The 24,373-nt window shown below is 35.8% G+C and overlaps 1 protein-coding gene across 1 annotated transcript in view; it reads left to right on the forward strand.

Moving 5' to 3' along the window:
• ERBB4 (erb-b2 receptor tyrosine kinase 4) overlaps window positions 1–24,373 on the forward strand; it is a 1,120,642-nt gene that overhangs the window by 1,046,393 nt on the left and 49,876 nt on the right. Inside the window, exon 21 of the mRNA XM_032638162.1 lies at window positions 22,806–22,961. Coding sequence (XP_032494053.1) covers window positions 22,806–22,961 — 156 coding nt within the window. The remainder of the gene's footprint in view (window positions 1–22,805; window positions 22,962–24,373) is intronic.

Below are 24,373 nucleotides of genomic sequence, written 5' to 3' on the forward strand. Positions count from 1 at the left end.
TGTGTGCTTGAGTTCTGAGTATATGGGAGTAAAGCTGTTTCTTGGGATGAATGTCACTTAAAAGGAAGTAAAAATGAAAAATAAATTTCCTAAGATTCTTACTTCCAATGAAATATGATGGCTATAGTATGATAGAACAAGCCAAGTCTACTGGTGATAGAAGTTTTCTCCTGATAACTTGACTTTTCCAATATCTAATACCTTTCGAGTACTCACTATATGCCTGGCACTTAAGTTAGGCTCTAACTACTGTTTGAAACTATTGAAAAATATTTTTTTCCAAATTTTGTTTTGTGACAGGATACTGTTATCTAGCCTTAAGTAGTGTGTGTGAGTCTAGAACACATTCTTTCAATTAGCTGAAGGGAATGAACAATTTTGCTGACTGGGAAGCTTTGCAGGATGTTGCATTTAGTTTGATCTTATTGTTTAAACTAGCTTTGTATATGCTAGGTTCTATATGTCCCTCTACCTTGTTAGGTTCTTGACCAAATTCTTATTGACCGTCATCATCAAGAAACACCTCTGAGTTCTGCATCAACTCCTATATAACATTTCTTTTCACAATCCTTTTCTCTTCATCCCTCACCAGTGCCCTCTGTCCACTCATTATTTCATAGCAATACCTCTTGAAAAATTAGTCTGAACTTGTGGTCTCCCTGTTTTTGTCTCTAATTCTTTCTCCTAACCACTACAGTATGTCTTCTGTCCCTAACACTTAAGTAAAACTTTTATCAATAGGACTGCTAATGACCTCCTAAATGCAATTTTAATAGTGTCTTTCTGTCCTCTTCTTATAGTGATATTCTAACTTTTGACATCATCAATCATTCAATTTTTAAAATGATATATTTTTCTGGATTTTCACTGCATTGCTCTTTGTTGGACTTTCTCCTTTCCCCCTAACTTTGTCATCTCAGTTTTCTTTCCCTGCATTTCTTCGTTTTGCTTATCGCTTACATATGTGTTCTCTCAGTCTCTGTGGAGGAATCTAACCCATATCCACAACTTCAGCCATTCTGCATCTTCTGGTGACTCACATTCATTCATTTATTCATTCAATAGGTATTGATTGTGCATCTGTGATATGCATGTGTTCTAAAGGATAGAGATTACAACATAAGTATAAATGACAAATTGCCCTCATGGTGCTTTCAGTATAGTTGATGAAGCAGACAACAAATAAGGGGAATAAGCAATGTGCTTCTATGTCAGGTAGTCATAAGTGCTATGAAGAAAAATAAAGCAAGATAAGGATTTAGAGGCTTACAGAGGGGAGAATGATATTTTAGTTCAAACATTTGGAGAAGACTTCTCTGAGGGGATATTTAAGCAGAAACCAGAATAATGTAAAAGCTAGTCCTGCATATATCATCATCCAGTAAGTAGCACTACCTAAAAATTTGAAGTTGCCCTTGACACTTTGTCTTTCTCATGCTCCAGTTCTATCTGATATTAAGTACTGTTGATATTAGCTCTTATCTTACAAGTCAATCTACTTCTTTTCTTCTCTACCACCATTACTACCACCACCCTAGTGCGGTCTGCCATCATCTCTCACTTGAACTATAAAATAACCTCTTAGCTCTAATTTTCACTTTATCTTCCCTCTCTGATCAGTCTTGCACACTGTAGCCAGTAGAATTTTCTCAAAATGTATTCCAGGTATGTTTCTTCCCAGCCTTCTCTGTTAAAACACCCCAGTGACTTTCATTGCCCATAGGATGAAAGTCAAGGTCCTGAACATGGATCCAAGTGTTAACCCCTATATACCCTTCTAGCCTTATCTCACACCAAGTTCCCATCTCATTATTTCTGCCCAGGCACATTGGCTTTCTTATAGACTTGTCAAATTCCATAGACCTGAAGTCAAATTGTCGACAGCTCTGTTATTCACTGTGTGTTTTTAGGAAAGTCACTTAATATTACCATGCCTCAGTTTATCTGTAAAATGAAAATAATAACAATAATTAATTAGTATAATTAATATTATTAATAAATATTAATTAATAATTATTACTATTATTCATGGGGTTGTTGTGTAAAGTGCTTACAACCATGCTTATCACTTAACAAGTGCTATATGAGAGTTTACCACTATATAAATCCTTCCTGTTATATCACAGTGCCTAGAATATAGTAGATTCTCAATAAATACTTGTTGAATGATAATCTATTCCTTAGTCAGCCACTAGAGGCTCCTTCCTGTCTTCTTCTAAGTACGCTAACAAGCAGGTCTCTGACTTACATGAGAATAAGTTATCCTTCCCTAGCCATAGAATATTGGTAGCCAACATCTACAATATCCCTATAGGTAATTCCTCATTTCCATTAAATTAACTTTCTTTTATTAAATCCAACTTTATATTTTATAACTTGTCTATAGTAATGAAATGGGCAATGATACATGATACATATTAATTAGGGATGAGGATATTTCTTCACAGATGGTGTGTGTGCTATTTCCTTCTCAGATTTAATCTAAATTGTGTATGAACTATGTCTATTCAGTTTAAAAAGTAGATATAAGCTCCTGTCCTCAACAGAAAAGAACAATTAACACATACATGAGTCAGGGCTCAATTTATGGTTATATTATAATGAATAATCATTTGCTAATTTAATAAACTCAATGCCTTAACTCAAATGTTAATAAATGAAAATAGTAGCTGAACTTTGGACTGACTGTAAAATATAAAATGTTAGATTTTTTAAAACATTTAAACCCATGAGGAAACATCTTATTTTCATACCAGTTTCAATATTCTGCTAGTAATATTATACCATCCAAAGCATTTCAGGACAGTACTGTAGTAACATATAAATGCAACTTGTTTTCAAGTTAAATTCTGTCTAGTTCTGCCTAATAATTCTGAAAGAAATTCAGAAATGTTATCGCCAATAAATTTAATTAAACATGATTTATCAAATTATATTATGAAGTATGCTATTAAGTACTAATGTGTATTAATAGCTAGATATAAATAATTTTAGTTCATAAAGATGATTAAAGTTTATGCTAAATAGAATAGTGGTTAATAAATTTATTGACTGGTCTTTTTATTTGGGAGCGCTGAAATATATTGAATAAGTTTATTTGAACATAGTTTGCCCAAAGAGATTTTAAATATCGTGAGAGTAGGAAGGTACCTTTAATTTTTTTTAACCTCTAGCAGTTCTTAGTTCTGCACATTTTTTAGTAAACTATCCTCTCTCTCATACTCAGAAGAAGATATATGATACATGACCTCAATGCTAACAGAAATCTAACACAGATCTACATACATATTTTAAACATTTTATTAAAGTAATTCCTTGTTACAGAAAATATTTTACCTATTCTTGTGTTTAATCTTAAAAGAGTAAATGGGTACTTTTTATTTAAATAGAGTGGAGCTTTACTAAAATAATTCCAAACATTATTGGTCCTTTAAAATATAACTAGTCTTATTTTTGTTAGTAAACATCGTTAATTTCTCCATTCAGAATTCCTCTTTAACCCCCATGTGTGCATAGGTCTTTGTACTTCCATTATAGCATTTATCACAGTCTTCATTGCATTATATGTGTGTGTGTTGTTTTTGTTGTTGGGTGGAAATGCACATATACAATTGCCTGTCACTTCTGGAAGATTGTGAGTGGTTGCTAAAGTTTTTTGCCCAAGTTCCTTATCCTCCAACAGTGTTTGAATTTAAACCCACCTTCTTTGGGGTGGAAAATTCAGAAGCATGTCCCTCAGTGATATACTTTGATTTAGGTTAAAAATAATAATAATAAAAATTAAAGCTAAGAAATATACACTATGAGGTTTCTCCTCACTCTACAACCCCAGCCATGTTCCTCATAACATACATTCTAAAGGAAGTAGTCAGTTTTGTAAAGACTGATTTAAACATTTTACTAATTACTTATCTCAAAAGTTGGATTTTGTTTCTGGGTAAATCTTATGTAGCACTTAATTTTAAAATTTGAGTAACTTGAATCTCCTGATACTGACAATCATTTACATGTAATCACAATATATAGGAGCAGAAACTAAGTTTGGTTGGAGGGCAGTAAAAAAAAATCTGTTCAATCCTAGTGGATATAGAGCTGTTTTATAAAAATGTTGGTCTTGAATGTAGCCTTAGTGTTTCCAAAGAGTCAAAATTAATATGTAGTTCTAAGCAGCCTCTTTGTGACTAAATTCAAAGAAAGCTCCATGATGTTTTAGGACTTTAAATTTTTGGCCCAAAACATGCTATTTCTACTAGAATATTGATGTAGAAAAAACAACTCTTTTATTTTCATATCTTTACACAAGATTGTGTTTACAGTGGCATTATCCACAAAAGCTTTCCATAAAGTATTTTTTTCTTGTAATTAAAACAGTAGGAATTAATGACAGGCTGGGGAAGCTTGCTGTTTTTGTAATAATGAATTGGACTATTTGAATGAGTAAAAAATGTTAGTACAGTGATTATTTCAGACTGAGCTAAGTCTTGTCATAAAAAGTAAAAGTATTAAATTTGCATTAGATGTTTTAAAAATGAAATTGAATACTGTGAACCCATATAAAGGTAGTTCAACTTTGCCAAACATTATTACAATTGAAAAGGAATATAGAAGTTATGATTCAAATAAATTCACTCTGACAGCAAAATAAACCCACTGATTTTTGAACCTAAGGTCACTGGTTTCATTAAATCTATATATTCACTTCCTTGGCTTGTCTGTGTTACTTCATCGTACTACTCTTTCAGTGGTTTATAGAGGGTCTGTAGTTTTCCTAATGTAGGGCCTTTTAGCTAAATGTTGTATATTGTGACATGTGAAAAAAATCCTCATTTAAAAATATGTGATGATTAAAAATTAAATTCTGTAGGAGACATGGATCATTTGTAACTACAAATGTAGAGGGAATTATTGGAAGCCAATTGTTAAAATGTCAAATAGTGAAAAATGCCTTGTAATATGATTAAAAAGTTACTTTTCTTGTCTCATTGTTTTAGAATATACATCTTTACCGGTTGCTCTACAATCGTTGTCTGATACTTCCAAGTTTTGATATTAAGCTTAAAATAAAGTTTTTTAAATAGAATTCTAGGAAAAAGTGATTGTATTTTTTAAATATTTAGATGGGAAGACATATTTTGTGACCTCTGTGTGTGTGTAGTAAGAAAGCCCTTGAAGAATAAACCAACTTCAAAATTCACGCTAATGTCTACAATCATTCTGAGTTTCAAAGATTTGTGTATTTTTTCTAACATTTGTGTATTTTTACAAAATTGTTTTTGTTTGTTCTGTTCTCTGTCTTCCTATCTTGCTTAGCTGCTAATACTTTTCCCTGGATGAACCCAAATATCCAGTTACTCTGTTTCTGTGCCTCTGAGGACAATAAAATACTCACACCACTTGATGCAATTACAAGCTTATGATTTCTGTCTTATACTGGCCTTCAGTATTCTCTGACTATCTTTACCTTGTGAAGAGGCTCCTGTGAGCTTCCTTTCCCCTCTCCATGGACACCTGTTTTGCTGGTGCACACAGTGAAACCTGAACAATGTCCCTCCTTTGAGCCACTTTGAACCTCTTCTCTCTGTCTCATATTTTCTCTCATTCTGAGAATGTGTTACTGTTTCCTAATTTACCAAGCAAAATAATGATAGAGGGGCATGAATTTCTGCACTGTTGCTCTTTTCCAGCTGCCAGCGTTTCTTTCACTGTTGATCCAGAGAAAGCATTGTCTTTCTTCCTTTACATAGCTTACCTTTTTTACCTTCACTCTTGCTCTCATCCCAGCTGCAGCATTTCTCCATGATTTCTTCTCATTCCTAGATCATTAGTTTCTTCTGACTCACTGGCTCCTCTCATGCATCCTTTATATCAGTTCTCTAGGACTGGTGAATGAACAACCCCAAACTTATCTCTTCTTCCTAAAGTGACTGCCTATTTATTTATTTACTTTTTAAAAGGAACACAATTTTTTGTTGACCATCCGTTCTCAAATCCTTGCTTTCCCCCGAGTCCACTGCAATCTAGTGGCTTCAACAAGGTCACTAGACCTTGTTGTTATGGACTGAATTGTGTCCCCCCCCCCACCAAATTCATTTGTTGAAGCCCTAACTCCCAATTCAATGGTATTTAGAGGTGGGAAGGAATTAGGTTTAGATAAGGTCATGAGGGTGGGTTTAATGCCCCTACAAGAAGTGAGGAGACGTGAGAAAGTGGCCACCTACCAGCTGGGAAGAGACCCCTCCCCACGGAACTGAATTGGCTGGCACCTTGATCTTGGACTTAACCAGCCTCGAGAACTGTGAGAAATAAGTTGCTGCCGTTTAATCCACTCAGTCTATGGTATTTTGTTACGGCAGCCTGCGATAACTAATATACACTTTGGGTTGCTGTTGTAGTAAATACCTAAACATAGGAAAGCAGCTTTGGAACTGTGAAGTGGGTAGAGTTTGGAAGAGTTTTGAGGTGAATGCCAGAAATATCAATGTTAAAGGTGATTCTGGTGAAGTCTCAGATGGAAATGAGGAACATATGGAAAACTGGAAGGAAGGTGATCCTTGTTATAAAGTGGCAACAAACTTGGCTGAATTGTGTTTGCATTCTACTGCTTTGTGGAAGTTAGAACTTGAGAACAATAAAATTGGATATTTCACCAAGAAGATTTCTAAGCAAAGTGTTGAAGGAGGGCTTTGGTTCCTCCTGATTACTTCTAATAAAATATAAAAGGAGAGAAATGAATTGAAGAAGGAATTGTTAAGTGAAAAGGAACCAAAACTTAAGGATTTGAAAAATTATCAGCCTATCCATATTGCAAAAATTTAGAAAGCATGTTCTAAAGAGAACACCAAGGATATGGCTGGAATATCAATCAATAAAGAGTTTATGAGATTATATAAGCAGAAACACTGCCAGTTTGAACTGAAGGGGATGGAAACAGGACAAAATGAAGGAAGGCCGTTAAATTCCTTGAGTAGCTCTTCAGAAAATGGAGCTATTTGGCTGTGAATGCACACTCTTCTTTAAGGAGAGGGAAAAATGTCTCAAAAGGCAATTCAGAAATGAATAAGGGGGCTTCCCTGGTGGCGCAGTGGTTGGGAGTCCGCCTGCCGATGCAGGGGACATGGGTTCGTGCCCCGGTCCGGGAAGATCCCACATGCCGCGGAGCGGCTGGGCCCGTGAGCCATGGCCGCTGAGCCTGCGCGTCCGGAGCCTGTGCTCCGCAAAGGGAGAGGCCACAACAGTGAGAGGCCCGCGTACCGCAAAGAAAAAAAAAAAAGAAATGAATAAGGCCAGTGCCTTGGTTTACACAGGCCAGACAGCCTCTACCCAAACCCATGGAGCTGGGACTGCCCTATGGAGCGATGGAGGAAGGGATGGGACCCCTGCCCAGCTCTTCTGCAGAGGCAGGGCTGCCACCCCAGTAGGTCCTGAAGGCAGAACATTGAACCAAAAATGATTATTCTTGAGCCTTAAGATCTGACGGAATTTACCTTGTTAGGTTTTGGATATGCTTGGGACACATCACCCTTTCTTCTTTCCTGTTTCTCCATTTTGGAATGGGACTATCTATCCTATGCTTATTGCCCATTGTATTTTGGTAGCACATAACTTGTCTGGTTTCACAGGTTAACAGATGGAGAGGAATTTTGCCTCAGGATGAATCATACCTCAAGTCTCATCCATATCTGATTTAAATGATATTTAGATGAGACTTTAGAGTTGATGCTGGAACAAGTTAAGACTTTGGGGCTCTTAGAATAGAATATATATATGTTGCATGTCAGAAGAACATGAACTTTGAGGGGCTACAGACAGAATGGCATTTTTGTGGTAGTCTGAGATGACTAACACACCAATGTTCCCATTTACAAACTCAAGAGTCTCCATTCAATTATCTTTTTTATTTTAATCTCTCTATTGCACCTAACACTGCCATTAGTTTCACCTTCCTGAAATTCTCTCGTGTTTTCTCTCCAATTCCACAATACCACTCCATCATGTTCTTCTGTGAATCTGACCACTAGTACGTTCAGTCACTTTTGTTAGTTTCCTTTTGTGTTACCCACTCACTTAACAATAATACTTTTCCCTGGAAAAATTTACATTCTCTCACCTCTCTTTTGACTTTATTATCACTGATGAGCTTCCGTCTTTATCTGCTGTTCTCAACCTAGAATTAATTCTCCAAGTTACTGCATTAGTCAAATGCTAAACCATTGCTATCTGAGCTAGTATTATACATCTTAATCAATCTCCTTGATTCGTTCTAATCTCTTTTGTCTTTGTCTACTCTTCGCACAATTACCAAGTATGATCATGTCAATTCGTTTATCAAACTTCCAGTGACTCCTTTGCATGTCTTATTAGATAGTAACAATTAAGTTAGACACTTACTTGTGGCACTTCTAGCCCTTGTCAACTTCTGTCCCATCCTCAAAGAACTTCTTGAATTTTTTTTCCAAACATATTATTACCTTTTAGGACTCTATGGTTTTTTACATGCTTTTTATCCTGTCTAGAATACTCTTACTGTATTATAGCAAAAAATTTAAATATCTATGTTTCATTCAATCTTAAGCTTAAATTTCACCTTTTCTGAGAGACCTTCTGTAATCAACACAAGAAGTGTTACATTCCCCTTTTTCTGTACTTTCAGAACACTTCCTTTACATTTTCTATTGTGCCCATGTATATCTCTCACACCAGGCAATGAATAACTTGAAGGAAACACTATATTATCTTTATACGTAAAACCATTTGCAGAGTGCCCAGCAGCACATAATAGCTACTCAATAGATAACTGTTGAAACAAGAAAACTTTATCTTTTTCAACTATATGTAGAATGAATTTTACACACAATGACTATTATATATATAATAAGCTAGAAATAGATCAAGAGGAGATAAATAATGTCTTACTTCCAGTTCTTTTTAATAGCTGATAACCCAGTGGAATATGTATACATATATACAAATATGAGATGGCCCCAATTTTTATATATAATGTATTCATAAAAGAAGCAAGAGTAAAAATCTTAAATGTGAACAATAGATCTACATGTTATAAGTGAGATTAATAGATAAGAGTATCATAAAATCTCTAATTTTCCATTACGCTTACTCCTCATCTACAGTGATGGATATAGAGCTTTTCCTTCGTGTGCTTCAGTTTTGCTCTTTTAAAACTTCATATATAGTCAATTAGCTTAAGTTCAATGAGTACACAGCAGAGGCTAAAGATATACTAATTTCAGCATCTTTAATGATTTCTCTATATGTCTTAATTTTATTAATTTCATGAGAAAATTTTTAATTTTTTTACCCTATTTTATTTTGAACATCAAGATGAAGTGTCATTCAGATAATTGTACAAAGAAACAAAAGTGTATAAACACAAAATAAAATTTTGCTGAAATTAAACTACTCTATGAAAGACAGCAATACCAAGACATGTGGTTGTTGGGTGATAGATGATCTTTGAGATTCTAAGAATAAAAGTGTGCTTGAAAACATCTGAAAAAATTGCTAGTTGATTGAAAGGTGAAATTCTGAAAAATAAGAATCATCTATAATGCAAGGTGCTGGACAAAGGGGACAATAATAATAACCAACAACGTTGAGTGTTTTGATGAGACACCATTCTAAGAGTTTTATAAGGACTAGATCATTTAATTCTCATAACAACCTAATGAAAAAGGTGCTGTTACTATCCCCATTTTTTTAACATCTTTATTGGGGTATAATTGCTTTACAATGGTGTGTTAGTTTCTGCTTTATAACAAAGTGAATCAGTTATACATATACATATGTTCCCATATCTCTTCCCTCTTCCGTCTCCCTCCCCATTTAATAGACGAAGAGACTGGCAAACTGAGAAGCTCACTAACATGGTTAAGGTCACACAGCTGCATTTAGTCAGTGATTGAGCTAATATTGAAGCCTGGGGATTTTTGTTCTAGACCTAACACTCATCATTATATTCCACTCTCTAATTGTCAAAGATGAACAGGAATGGGCTGTGGATGATGTTTTAGAACATGGTTTGTGGGATGTATGTTTCAACTTTCTTCCATGTGAGGTATTAACTGCATAAATCTGTGAAGTAGAAAGAAGCACAGATAAAGAGGGCAGCATTCAAATTCCATTTTGACAGTGGGCATGAACAACACCCTGATTTCCCTACCTTCGTAGAAAAACAGATAGTTTTTAGCACAAAACCCCCAAGATTCCTGGAAGTAAAAATATTCACTAAGCAATATGCAGCACATCCAAGTAAGCTGGAAAAGTTGCAGATATGTAACATCTAAAAATAAAAAAGAAAGAAAGCAAGGGACAATATAATAAAAATCATCCTTAACAATACAAATTTACTTCCAATAATATTAAACATTTATTATCCTTTTTCTTCTTCTTTTAATTGTTATGAAACTGTATGTATGTGAGTATATTTATTATTGTTTTGAGTTCCTTCTCTCCTAACCTGGTGATTCAGAGGCAATAGAAGGAGTATGGATAAATAGATGCAGAAGGGAGAAGAGGAAATCAATCAATTGACTACTATTTACTGACTGACTAAAAGGTGATGGAATTGGTAAATGTGAGGAGGGTCAAATTGATTTATGTCATCTCAGCAGGAGCACACCATCACAACGCCAAGCAGTTCACAATCCATAAGGGTTTGCAGCAAAAGAATGAAAGGTGATCAGATTAAATCTTTAGGGTTTTGAACAAGGCAGAACATAGCTCTCTACTTCCATTCCTCTCTGTGGTGCTTAATTATCTTAAAAATAGTTTTACAAACTAATCATGTCAGTACATGAGTGTTTAATTGGGAATCAGACATATTTGAGGTTTTTTCCTACCTTTCACATGAAATTGATAACACTGTGTAATATGCTGTGTAGTATTTCTAAAGCTTTAGCATACAAGTCGCAGACTAACATAAATATAAGTGCATGTTCTTTCTGCGTTATAAAAGGACTTTGATTTAGCCGTACATAGAAAGTTATTTTATCAAGATTGACGATCTCAGGGTTTAGTTTAAGATAAACAGACAGATTGAGGTCGATAGGGAAAATTGGACCTTCTGAGGTCATATCATTGAAGGACACAATCTACTTGGGAGTGAGGGAAGGCTTTGTGGAGGAAATAACATCTAATTTGCGATCTAACAGAGTGTTAAGATTTAACCAAGTCTGTGTCTGAAGCATGGTAGGAAGAGTGTATCAGTGTGTGGTGAAAGGGTGTTACAGGTAAAGGGAACAGTGAGTGCAAAGACAAAAGAGCCAAGAGAATTTTCAGGTTGGCTTGGACCATAGAGTTCCAGGTGAGGAATTCCAAGAAAAGCAAGAGTGACATGCTGAGTCAAGTTACTTGAGGACTTTTTTCAGCTGTAAGGGAGAGAGATGGTTCAGGACATGCACATGACAACTTGTGCGTATGTGTGCATGTGTTGAAGAGTAATGGAAGATGATGAAATTATGGAAAGTGCATGAGGTCAAAGAGAGGAGAGTTAAGCAAAGAGGGATGTAACCGTTTTCCATGCCTACCTCTTGGACTAGGTCTGACTCTTTAAGGAGTATGGAGCTGAAGTTACTGAAGAAGTTCTGAAGGGGACTTTGAGGCTAGGGTCTCAACAATATCTACTGGTAGAGCTGGGGGCAAAATATGGTGCAGAGTTCAGAAGCAGGTAGAGCACTTCACCAAGGCTGTGCACAAGACAGTGGTGCTCTGACATGGTGAGGAGGAGAGGATGGAAAGGCATCATTCACCCTTTTGAATTATCATAAGCTGCAACTTCTGAAGAACAAAGAGATAGCAGCCTCAGCAAAGATAGCATTTCCACAGCAGCTCCAGCTTAAGGTTTAATGACTGAATATATCATTGAAGAGCTCTGAGAAAAAGAAGCAAGACAGTATTTATGAACATCTGCAGGCTCCCTTGGGAACCCCAGAAATATCTGGAAAAAGGCTTCAAAGGGGCAAGTAGCAATAAGTGCTCTGCCAGCAGGTTGGTCCAAGAAACAGTGAAATTTGTGTCATTACTGTGACACCATATGTATCCCCAAGCCTATGAAGACAGCAGAAACTCAGAATACAACTTATCAGTTTAAATAGAGCTAAACCATCCTCATGTTATAGGTATGCAATGATATCTTCTCCTTCTATGGTAATGTTGGGATAGAAAATGAGCCAAGGTATAAAGCAGGTATTTCTTTTTTTTTAGTTTTTGTTTTTATTTTTTTATTTTAATTTTTTTAACATCTTTATTAGAGTATAATTGCTTTACAATGGTGTGTTAGTTTCTGCTTTGTAACAAAGTGAATCAGTTGTACATATATGTATGTCCCCATGTCTCCTCCCTCTTGTGTCTCCCTCCCACACTCCCTATCCCACCTCTCTAGGTGGTCACAAAGCACCGAGTTGATCTCTCTGTGCTATGCAGCAGCTTTCCATTAGCTATCTATTTTACGTTTGGTAGTGTATATAGGTCCATGCCACTCTCTCACTTTGTCCCAGCTTACCCTTCCCCCTCCCCATATCCTCAAGTCCATTCTCTAGTAGGTCTGCATCTTTATTCCTGTCTTGCCCCTAGGTTCTTCTGACCTTTTATTTTTAGATTCCATATATATGTGTTAGCATATGGCATTTGTTTCTCTCTTTCTGACTTACTTCACTCTGTATGACAGTCTCTAGGTCCACCCACCTCACTACAAATAACTCAGTTGTGTTCCTTTTTATGGCTGAGTAATATTCCATTGTATATATGTGCCACATCTTCTTTATCCATTCATCTGTTGATGGACACTTAGGTTACTTCCATGTCCTGGCTATTGTAAATAGAGCTGCAATGAACATTTTGGTACATGACTCTTTTTGAATTATGGTTTTCTCAGGGTATACGCTTTCTCTTATGTCCTTATGCTAGGACTAGAGATAAAGTCCTAGCATTCTGTCAGAGGGAGAGTACAAAGGTTGAAACAAGGACATGGGCTTCCAAATCAACAATGGATTGAGTTGTAAACTGGAAGCTGTGGTTCAGATCCATCTGAGGAGTTTGAGAAGGAAGGCCCCTGAGTAAGAGGAGCAGGAATCAGAGGAAGTGTTGGGAAGTAGCTAGGTGACTTTCAGAGGGAACGTATGGTACACCATTTCAAGTTTTACATGTGCTGGGTAAGCATTTGCATAGATGGACCAAGTCCATTGACATCCAAATAAGATAGAGGCAGAATTGGATTGAATGACACATATTACATGTAGACACTAAATTGGCTCAAATCACATGAGAGCTTTTAGTGTTCTAGGAATTTTACATTTTTTTCCATGGGAAGATACTTATTTAAAAATATTCAGTAGTTATGAATAAACTCAACTGCCAAGGCTCATATGTGAATATACCACACAGGAAAATAGTTATTGAGATTCTTTAGTTTTGTATTATGGCAAAAGTTTTGCTTTGTAAAGAGAATACCTCATAAAAGTTGATATAATTGTCCTAAGAAGGAAACTATGGCATACGTATTCCCACCCACTGAACTTTATGGTTTCCAGCCAGTAGCATGCAATTCTGTGAAATTAGAGAATATTAGAAATGATCTGTTTCTGTTTGGTTGTAACTAAGCCCTCCTTATAGTGTTTGAATGTATTTACATAATATGTATGCTCAGAGAAAGGCTCAGTTTCTCTCTGTTGATCTAGAGGTAGCTGTGTTAATAGGTTGCACACTTCATTTATTTTTAATTAATTTCTAAAGAGACACAGAGGATAACTACTACAACCCACAGACATATCTATTCTCATTACAATCCACATCTTTATTGATCAGCTGCCTAAGGAGTAGAAGTAATCCATTTTAGGTTTACTTCTCTAAGAGAGTATGGACACTATACGATTCACTCCTCCCATCTGTAATCATATTGACAAGAGGTCAGTGAGAGGGGAGAACAGTAGCATGTTTAGTATTCTCTTGATCTAGGCAGATGAGTTTTTCACCTGTAATTTATTTAGTAGGAAAGCAGTGGCTTCTCACATATACTTTTTAACTTACTCTTTTTGTTTATTAATTTTATTGTTTTCATTTTGTTGTTTCTTTAAGAGAAATTTTGAGTCTCAAGGAGGCTGTTCTGCAAATTCTTCCAATGGAAATTTTCAAAAGCTTGCGAAAGGTGGTAAATAAAATTTCTGAAGAAATATTTGAAGAAATTGTAGGAAACAAGAAGAAAAAAATTCTGTTACCCCTGCCAACCTCAGGAATCTTTAAATAGTGTCCTCATTCACATTCCTTGGTACTCTAATATTACCATCTGGGGTTTGGCCTAACTGTTGCAGGGTTTGTTTTCCTCCTTCCTATCATAAATATCACAGATTTTACATTTGTTCTGTTTACATTGCAAAGTAAAAGCTACTGTCTGGACAACCTTTTAAACTTTTGGTCTTATTGTTTATTTAATCCAACCACAAACATGTACTGAGTGCCAGGTAAATGCCAGGGAATCTTCAAATTGTTGAAAGTACATAGTTGAATTCACAAATGTTGGTTTATAAAGTGCTTCCAGAGGTACTGTCCTAGGAAACCCAGAAAAACCAAAATTTGTTTATAAGTTTTAAATGAGTATTATGTACAAGAGTTTTCTCTTGGTTGAACTCTTAGAGCATTTATTGTCTATATAACAACAATTCACTTGTATATACTGTCTTTTTTTAGTTTTATATACGGTTTTATATAGTCTATTGATACCTACAGTCATATAGAGTAATGGTTAAGATTGTTGCCTTTGGAGTTAAGCTGCTTGCACTCAAATCTTGGTCCTTCTGGGCTTTGCCATGTACTAGCTATCACTCTTGGGCAAGTTATTTTACTTCTCTGTGTGTCAGCGTCCTCATCTTAAAATGGGAATAATAGTAGCAGAGGTCTCATCGAGTTCTTGTAAATTCCTGTATATATAACACTTAAAACAGTCCTCTGGCACCGAGTGTGTAAATAAAGGTCAACTATTTAATAGGTACAAACATATATAATGATAATATACACAGTTATGTTTTGTCTTTCCCATGTGGTTTCAGTGTTCTCAATTAACAAGAAATTGCTCCATGTTGTATCTTCCACAGTGACTATTACTATTATTGTTTGTTTAGATTCTCCTACACTGAAATTAGTACTAAATAGCAGATAATTTATGTTGTGAAGCCAATTTATAGCATTTTACAAATAGTATTAATGTTCAATTCAGTCTTGTTTGCAGTGTCAAAGAGATGGAGTTAAGTTTGGTACCCTTCAATAGGGGAATAGACAACTGACAGTGCATGCCTGTGTTATACAAGTGTATATGTCTGTGAATTCATATGTATAATTCAGTGCAGCTATGAGAACTGGATTACATATAGCAACATGTTTGAATCTAAAAAAAGCCTAATGAGTAAAACATGATCCTATTTAATACACAATACTATTTATATATTAGAAATAACACAAAGCACTTGTTAGAAAATATGGATAAAAAGAAATAAACATACGGATGGTAGATTGAAAGGATATGTATTAAAAACATTATTGTTGGTATTTATGATGCATAAAGAATGGGGTTGATGTAGAGGATAGAGGGAAACCATGATCATAGTGTGCATGAATTATAGCATGGGGTTAGCTTAAAATCCTGAGTACTTGAGATCCTAAAAGAAAACAAGTTACACACATTGCCTTAGGTTGGCTCCTAGAAAACAATCTCTGAGAAAAGTTTGCATGTAGGAAGGTTTTCTTAAGTGTTCTCAAGAACAACACCTATCAGACAGTGAAAAAGCAGTATTAGGTAGAAGGAAAAGTTCAGCTATGATAAAACTGCAACAAAGGAATCATTCAATCCCATGGGGTGTCCCAGAATTAGAAGAGCTCTTCATAGTTGTCAAGAGAAGTATGGCCTTTGTAACTCAACATCAACAAATTATTGGATGTGGGCTGCCTCCGGTGAGAGGATGAACCCCTGGCAAAGCAGCTCCCCTTGTAGTTGGGTTGGCGGGTGTCACTGCCTCAAAACAAAAGCAGCCAAGATGAGAGCCCTCAGCAGTCAACACTCCCAGAAGCTGAGATTAGGAGAACTTGGGCCTGAAGAGATTTCTGGGTGGCACACCATAGTATCTACTACATGCATGTATGGATACACACGCACATACACACACACACAAATATATTATTGGAACTAAATTTGAAAGATGTATTTCAAATAGCAACCAATAATGTTTTCACTACATGCTATTAAAATGATGGAAATTCAGTTGTCCTCAATATTGCAAAATCTTCTTAAGAACTGCAACCTTAAGAACTGCAACTCTTGAAGATCATAGGTGCAGTTGGAAAATGTGAGAATTAAACTGCAGTATTAATGGCAAGCCAGTCTGGGACAACCATGTGAATCTGCTTTTCTTCCTGAGCAGCATAAGAGGAAGAACATTCAGGGACAAATAGAATGAGAAACAGAAGTCACCACACCCAACAGTGCTGAGTAATCAGTAGGTGTTTTAGTTGGCTGCCTTTTCTTTCTCTTATAGCGGTTGAATTGTATTTTTCATCAGAAGGATGAATTTGAGATCATTTATTTAACACATGGTATCTTAGAATATTGAATGTTCTAGGTGTTTTACAAACATTAAGGCATTGAATCCTGAAGACAATCCTCAGGGTAGATACTATTATTATCCCCATTTAACGAATAAAGAAAAGGAAACACAAATAAATTGACCACGATCACACAGATAGTAAGTAGCCAGGGTTTAAACATCAGATGCACTAAACTGACTTTTAGTAAAATGTGTTCACTGTTCTTCCTAAACATTTGAAGGGAGACATCTACTCTACCTCTTTCTTTACTGTTATCTGTGTTTATTATTGGCCACCACTTAATATTTTAGATAGATATATTTTCCAGTTCCATCATGGAATAAAGATTTAAAGCTAGAGAACACCTCAGAGATCATTTAGGCCAATTTGTGACTTTTATAGAAGAGGCGAATTGAGTACCTGTGGTCATAAATCTTGTGAGCAGCCTGTCTGGGACTTCTTCTCTCTTGCAACACTAAGTTCTGTGTTCTTTCTTCTGTGCCATGAACCAGCTTTGGCTGGTTGAAAAGACTTCACAGTTGATTCAATTACAGAGCCCCCTTAGTTTCTCTCCATGCACTATTTGGATAAAGTCAGTCACTTCATCCAAAAAGGTCTTTTTCTTCCCTTGAACATGCTCATATCTTCAGCCCTAATAGTAGAGAGCATTAGAGTTAGATTCTTTTTTTTTCCCCTCACGGGTACAATTGCTTTCAGAAGGAAAGGTAGAAAAGAGGAGCGATTTTCATCTGAAGGTAGTTTTCCTGAAGCTTCCTGTTATTCAGAAAGCTTCAGGTTATTAGAATGAAAACAGAAAAAAAATGTACTCTTGCTAATTCCAGAGATTAATGCCTATGAGAACTGACTACAACTTGAAATTTTTAGCTCCACACATGTGTTTGATGAAAATGTCGCCTGGCCTATAAATGGGAAGCAAATATTTATTGTCAGAAATAGTCTGGTCTCTCTTGACTTCCGTTAGCTTCCTGCAGCTGGGCAGAATGCATTTTAATGTTGGATTAAAGCATAATCATGAAGCATTTTTGCTAGACAGCTGTGAGTCAATATCATAAGATTGAAAAGAAGGTCATTGCTAGGTGTTCATCGATACCAATATTTTAAAATTGTCAGTCACTGATGTTTTTTCCATAGAGCAGTTTATATGAGTCAATTCTAACCAGAGATTAAAACTTTAAATTCAGTTGTAATAAAATTATCCTTGGATTTTGTATTAAAGTGCATTCCTGAAGGTCAAGAGTAAAATTTGACTTTCCCTAGCGAGTTTGTGTTTATTGATGCATATTGTAAGAGGTATGAGCAAAACAGTAAGTAAGCAGTCTTGAAAACTCATTAAGGCATTTAGAGCAAGTATGAAAATGGTAAAGTTCTGAGTGGTGTGGTGATAGTAAATTCTGAGTAGTTTGAGTAAAATCAGAATTGCAGCACTTGGATCAAGAAGTAGACAAAATGCCCCGAAAACACCTCCACCCAGAATGCCCCTCAGCGCTGAGTGATAAAAAAGGCAGATTCTTTGGTACAGAAAATTTACTATTTTATTCACCCATGGAAAACATCCTGCAGCATTGAAAATTTTTTGACCTATCTTGTTTATGACCTTTATCTTCACTAAATTCCTGAATATGTGATATGTTTATGGAAAGCACCAAATCTTTTATTAGATTCTTTAATTTTTCCTTCTCCTTATATGACAGCACCCTCAGGTACATTGTTATTAAAATAATATTTCGAACAGTAATTATTCCGAAATTTGTAGCCACACATTAATAATGATGGGCAGGTAATGGGTATATGTATCACCATTTGCAAAAATTTATTGAACACCCACTGTGATCTATTAGTTGAGGTTCACAGATTTTCTGAAATAGGCAATTCAAGTTAATGAGGGTAAGTGATTCTTATGCACTAGGACTGTTGATATATATCCGTGGAACAGCATTGCATGTTCTGTGCTTATTACATGCCACTTACTCCTTAAGTGCTTTACATACTATTTAATCATCAAAACAACCTTTGTGATAAGTGCTATTATGGCTGTTTTAGAGAGGAAGAAGATGAGTGACAGAGAGGTTTATTAACCTGCTAGAGTCACACAGCAAGAGCATGGCAGAGCTGGGGTTCTAGCCAAGCAATCAACTCCAGAATCTATTCTCAAACCCACTCCACCATCCTGCATACCCTGTGGTCAAAGCAAGAACTGAGTTTCCAATTTACACAATTTAAACTCCTGCTAAATTATAAAAGATTCTATAAGTTAGCTGAGTTTTAAATATAAATACAAACATGTCAGTCACCTTCATTATGCCCTGAGTTCATAGAAGCATTTGATAATTTTTAATTTTTTTTTTCTGCAAAAGTACTAGGATCTTTTGAAGCTATATGACTTCACTGTGTACATTAATTTCTATATACCCACACTACCTGGTGACCCATCAAGAGATGAGATAAGCTTAAATATGCAGACTTTAAGTCCCACACCAAGGGACCAAATCCCGGTTCTACCACTCATTAAATAGATGACTTGGAGCAAGTAACTTGACCTCTCTTAGCCTTGGTTTTTTCATATTTAAAATGAGATGAAAGTAGTATGCGTCTATAGGATTAAGTTAACCTACCAATGTAGATGTGTTTAGTTTAGTGCCTGCCGCATTCTAAGAATCAGTCAATGTTAGCTGAGGTTGTCAGTGTTCGTATTCCCATCATGTACTCCACCTGAGCTGGCATGGCAAGGACATGGGAATCGCTACAGGGCAGAGTAAGAGGATCCTTTTCAACCAATGCAGTATCCCTCTATCATCTTCAGACTTCATGGGACTTCATCCAGTTTATTTTTGTTCTAATAACTGTCTTCCTCCTTAATCTCATCACACTCTGATTTAAGGAGTGATTTTATTTTGAAGGAATTTACCAGAGAATGTGATTCTAATGAGATCTTCTGGTAAGAAAATCCTATTTCAATGACTGTGATGTGGAGAAACCTATTGTGAGCAATACATAGAATTCAACACTCTAATTCAGGGTGTGAGAGTAGGACTAAGATAACAGTCATAATTAATGATTTGAAAGTGTGCATTTGTACGATGATGTTTCATAGTTACAAAGCAACCATACAAATGTATTTTGATGGTTTGGTAAGGAGGTGGATCCTTCTGTTTTTATTTCTTTTGATCATGGTCAGGTGGCTAGGAGAAACAATAGAGCTTATCATCTGGTTTCCTGAGTTTATTTCTCATTATTTTGAAGAAAATACTTTTTTACGGACAAATAGTATTGAGGTTCAGGATAGTCTATCACCTCCTGAGGCTTTGTGTATAGACTGTCAAAGATCTTTTGGAGTTTTTGAGGCTTTGCTTATACTGTAGAATGTGACTTTAGAGTCTTAAGTTCCTTGGTGAATATTAGTTCCTTACTGGTAGAGTATATATTTCTTAAATATATTTACATTAGGATAATATCTAGTTAAGGGAATCATTATCCAAATGATTATCTAAATTACATTATCTAAATTACAAAAGTCAAAAGCATAGACTTATTCTCAGTTTAGTCTCTTCTTCATTGTTCAGTCATTTACCAAGGATGGTTATTTTATTTTATAAATGTACCTTGAAATTTTTCTCTCCCTAGTTCCTTCTGGCCTAGTTTAGTTGAAGATTCAGACATTCATGCATGTAGGAGCTGGATGATTATCATAAATAATAAAAGCAGAATTCCTGAAAAGTGATAGTAAGTGGTAGGACCCTGGCAAACTGGGGACCAGATGCCTTTAATGGAGTATAGCCAGTAACCAGCCAAAGAGGATGTGTGAAACTTTCTCAGTGTGGGAACAAAAAACAGGGAAAAATGGATACAACTCATGGATGGTCAATTTACAACCTTTATTTCACTCTCATCAGTTTTCTTCTGTAATGTGGCAGACTCCTGACTCTAGCTATATTTGTGTGCAGTCCATCCTCTCTACTGGCACCTGGTGATGTTTTCAAGGCTCCAATGATAATTGTGTCACTCTCCATTTTAAAAAAACTCCTGCATCACCACATTGAATGCTGCATAAAATGTGAAGTTCAAATTCTCTATCATGACATATAAGGGGCCCCTCATGGATCTAGCCTCTCCTTACCTTTTCAGGCTCACCACTCACCATATACATAATGCTTAGAAATACAGAATTATATACCTTTGTCCAAGTACACTATGCTATTGATGACCCTGTGCTTCTTCTCTCTAACTGCAATTTTTCCCTCATCTTGTCCAACTGATGGACATCCATCCTTCAAACCATACTTAGGCCTCAGTACCTCTCTGAAGCCTCCCCTCTCATGCATACTTGCTAAGCTATACTACAGATGGTCCTCAAAATACAGCTCTCCTTAAATGCCTTACATGCATCACTGATCCATTCAAGTTTATACTCCATATGTGCCCACTTTACTAATGAGCTTCTGTCCTTTAATGCACAGACCTTCTCTGACTCTATTCTGTCTTTCTGATATCTAGCACAGTGATTGGCATACAGTATGTGTTCTGTAAGTATGTGTGGATCTGAATATTAATTTGTTGCCAATACTCTTTACATATTCTGTTATGAAGATGGTAAGAAAGAGAATGATGACTGTTTTTTGTGGACACTTCCTACAGGGACAAAATTATTGGACATACTTTACCTCCAAGGCAATAAGTCTATTTTTTTTTATCTTTTAAAGCAGGCAAGGGCTATTTGTTTTCACTTTATTCTAAAAATTTCCAATTTGGCGTAATCAAAGACAAAGCACTGTTTAGGAAAGAGTGAAAGAACCCCATAAATCCCAGTTGTGGGTTGATATCAGAAAACACTAATACGTATGATGTCACCCAACTGCTGACTGATTGCGCCATATCAGGCAGTATCTCCACCGGTTGTGTTAATGGGCATTTATATAGTGCTTGGCTCATGATGCTGTTTGAAGCAATATTCTCTTTCCACTACACCTGGTAGACGGTTCATAATTTTTGGACCTCTGTGATTTATGTCTCTGTTTACCACAGCTTTTGTTTTGATATCAGAAACCGTTAATCCTTCAAAGTCCTGCAGTTGTAATGTTAACTGCCAGCATCACTGATTTGCAATGGGCATGAGAGCATACTTCAACCATTTTATAACACTTCTGACTTGTTTTTACCACTGAAATCCTCAAATATAGAATTTTCCTTAACTCTTCAACAAAACATATGTTCACTCAAACAAAGGATGTTCATTCTAATCTGGGCCTCTGGGTTCATTTCCTTGGTTTTACATCAACCTTTTAGTTAAGGCTAGTGGTTCATGACTCTTGGTTTCTCTATTGATGAAATACAATTAATAATTATTGTTTCTGTGGATGATTTTTTATATATATTTTAATATATATGTTGTGTACACATATAGCACATATATATACATGTGTATACGTACATATACGTGTAGATGTGTGTGTGTATATTGAGGGAAGAGCCAGTTTATCTCTTGTTGGTGATCAGCAATGTTTTATTTTTAATTACAGTATATGTTTTATGAAGAAAACATTAAAGGCTAACTTAAGGGTCATTATAAATAATGTAATTTTACTTGTGGATTCTCATAATGACTACTAATGTCATCAAAGCTATTTTTTAAATTATAGGCTTTTAATGCCCCTAGGGCAAACTTCATTTTTTTCCATAATTAATAAGAATAATATGATTCTTCAGACTTGATAGAACCTATAAAGGTGAATCTGCCTCCATTAAACCTTCATATGAAATACTTCTGAAAAGTATGGAGAGCTGCATTTATTTGGAGTGGGTGTATGGGGGAAAATGACATGAAACAGAAATTATTGAGGAGAAAACAATTAAGAATATGTGGGTCAGTCCAAGTACATGTTAGCTTATCTACTAAGACATGTGCATACCTCACTAATGAAAATGTTTGCAAAAGAATATAAAGTATCTGGGAAAAAATGATCAAACATTTAGCTCATATGCAGGTAATTCATTCTGCTTTACAGAGCTTTAGTGGGAAAAAGGCCAAAACCTATTTGTGGTTTGCTTTTTTAATTCCACATTTTCCATAATTTTGAAAATATTCTCAGATTCTGCCATTACTTAGAGAAATCAAGCACTTGCAACTGAACGCTAGGAAACGCCTTTTTTGACAACACAAAAGCATAGGCATTAACTGACTCTCTGGGGAATTTGGTGTTTTTCAGGGAATGATGTACCTGGAAGAAAGACGGCTTGTTCATCGGGATTTGGCAGCCCGTAATGTCTTAGTGAAATCTCCAAACCATGTAAAAATTACGGATTTTGGACTAGCCAGGCTCTTGGAAGGTGATGAAAAAGAGTATAATGCTGATGGCGGAAAGGTGGGTGTCTTTTTGAGAGCAATATTACTTGAAAATATAGTATAATACCCTTTTATCTCCTTATATGTTATAGGAAGAAATCAATAAACCTAAGGTTTAAGAGATTATAAAATCCCAAGGTTAAAAAATATATATATATATATATATACACACACACATATATATATACATATATACACATACATATATATACAATATATAATATATAGGATGTATTACCTACTTCCATTTCTCAAAAGTAGCTAAAATAAGACAATGTGTATCTGGACCCAAGTTATCTTTATGTCAGTTCCAGTGTTAGAGAGTTGGTGGCTCCCTAGGAACTCTAGAGATTGCACTTTAATCCAGGGCCATAGAAATTGTTTCATTAATCCTAATAATTTAAGACTATTACAGAGAGATCAGAGAGATACAACTTCTTTCTCATAGACTAGAGAGAAGTTTCAATGTGACCAAGAACCGTAACTATTGGAAAGTTGGTCATCCTATTTAACGTCCAATCCTCCTACACCAAAAGAAACAGATTCCTCTTATCTGGCTCTATTTTTTTTTTTTTTTTTTAGTTTTCATTGTAGCATATGACTTACCAATTTCTTTATTTATTTTAACATCTTTATTGGAGTATAATTGTTTTACAATGGTGTGTTAATTTCTGCTGTATAACAAAGTGAATTAGCTATACGTATACATATATCCCCATAACTCCTCCCTCTTGTGTCTCCCTTCCACCCTCCCCATCCCACCCCTCTAGGTGGACACAGAGCCCTGAGCTGATCTCCCTTTGCTATGTGGCTGCTTCTCACTAGCTATCTATTTTACATTTGGTACTGTATATATGTCCATGCCACTCTATCACCTCATCCCATCTTGCCATTCCCCCCTCCCTCGTGTTCTCAAATCCACTCTCTACTTCTGCATCTTTATTCCTGTTATGCCCCTGGGTTCTTCAGAACCAATTTTTTTTGTTGTTTTTAGATTCCAAATATGTGTCAGCATATGGTATTTGTTTTTCTTTTTCTGACTTACTTCACTCTGTATGACAGTCACTAGGTCCATCCACCTCACTACAAATAACTCAATTTCGTTTCTTTTTATGGCTGAGTAATATTCCATTGTATATATGTGCCACATCTTCTTTATTCATTCATCTGTCTATGGACACTTAGGGTGCTTCCATGTCCTGGCTATTGTAAATAGAGCTGCAATGAACATTGGGGTACATGTCTCTTTTTCAATTATGGTTTTCTCAGGCTATATGCCCAGTACTGGGATTCCTGGGTTGTATGGTAGTTCTATTTTTAGTTTTTTAAGGAACCTCACTAGTGTTCTCTATAGTGGCTGTATCAATTTATATTGCCACCAACAGTGGAAGAGGATTCCCTTTACTCCACAACCTCTCCAGCATTTCTTGT

The sequence above is a fragment of the Phocoena sinus genome, chromosome 7 (genome assembly GCF_008692025.1).
Source record: "Phocoena sinus isolate mPhoSin1 chromosome 7, mPhoSin1.pri, whole genome shotgun sequence".
Taxonomy (NCBI): domain Eukaryota; kingdom Metazoa; phylum Chordata; class Mammalia; order Artiodactyla; family Phocoenidae; genus Phocoena; species Phocoena sinus.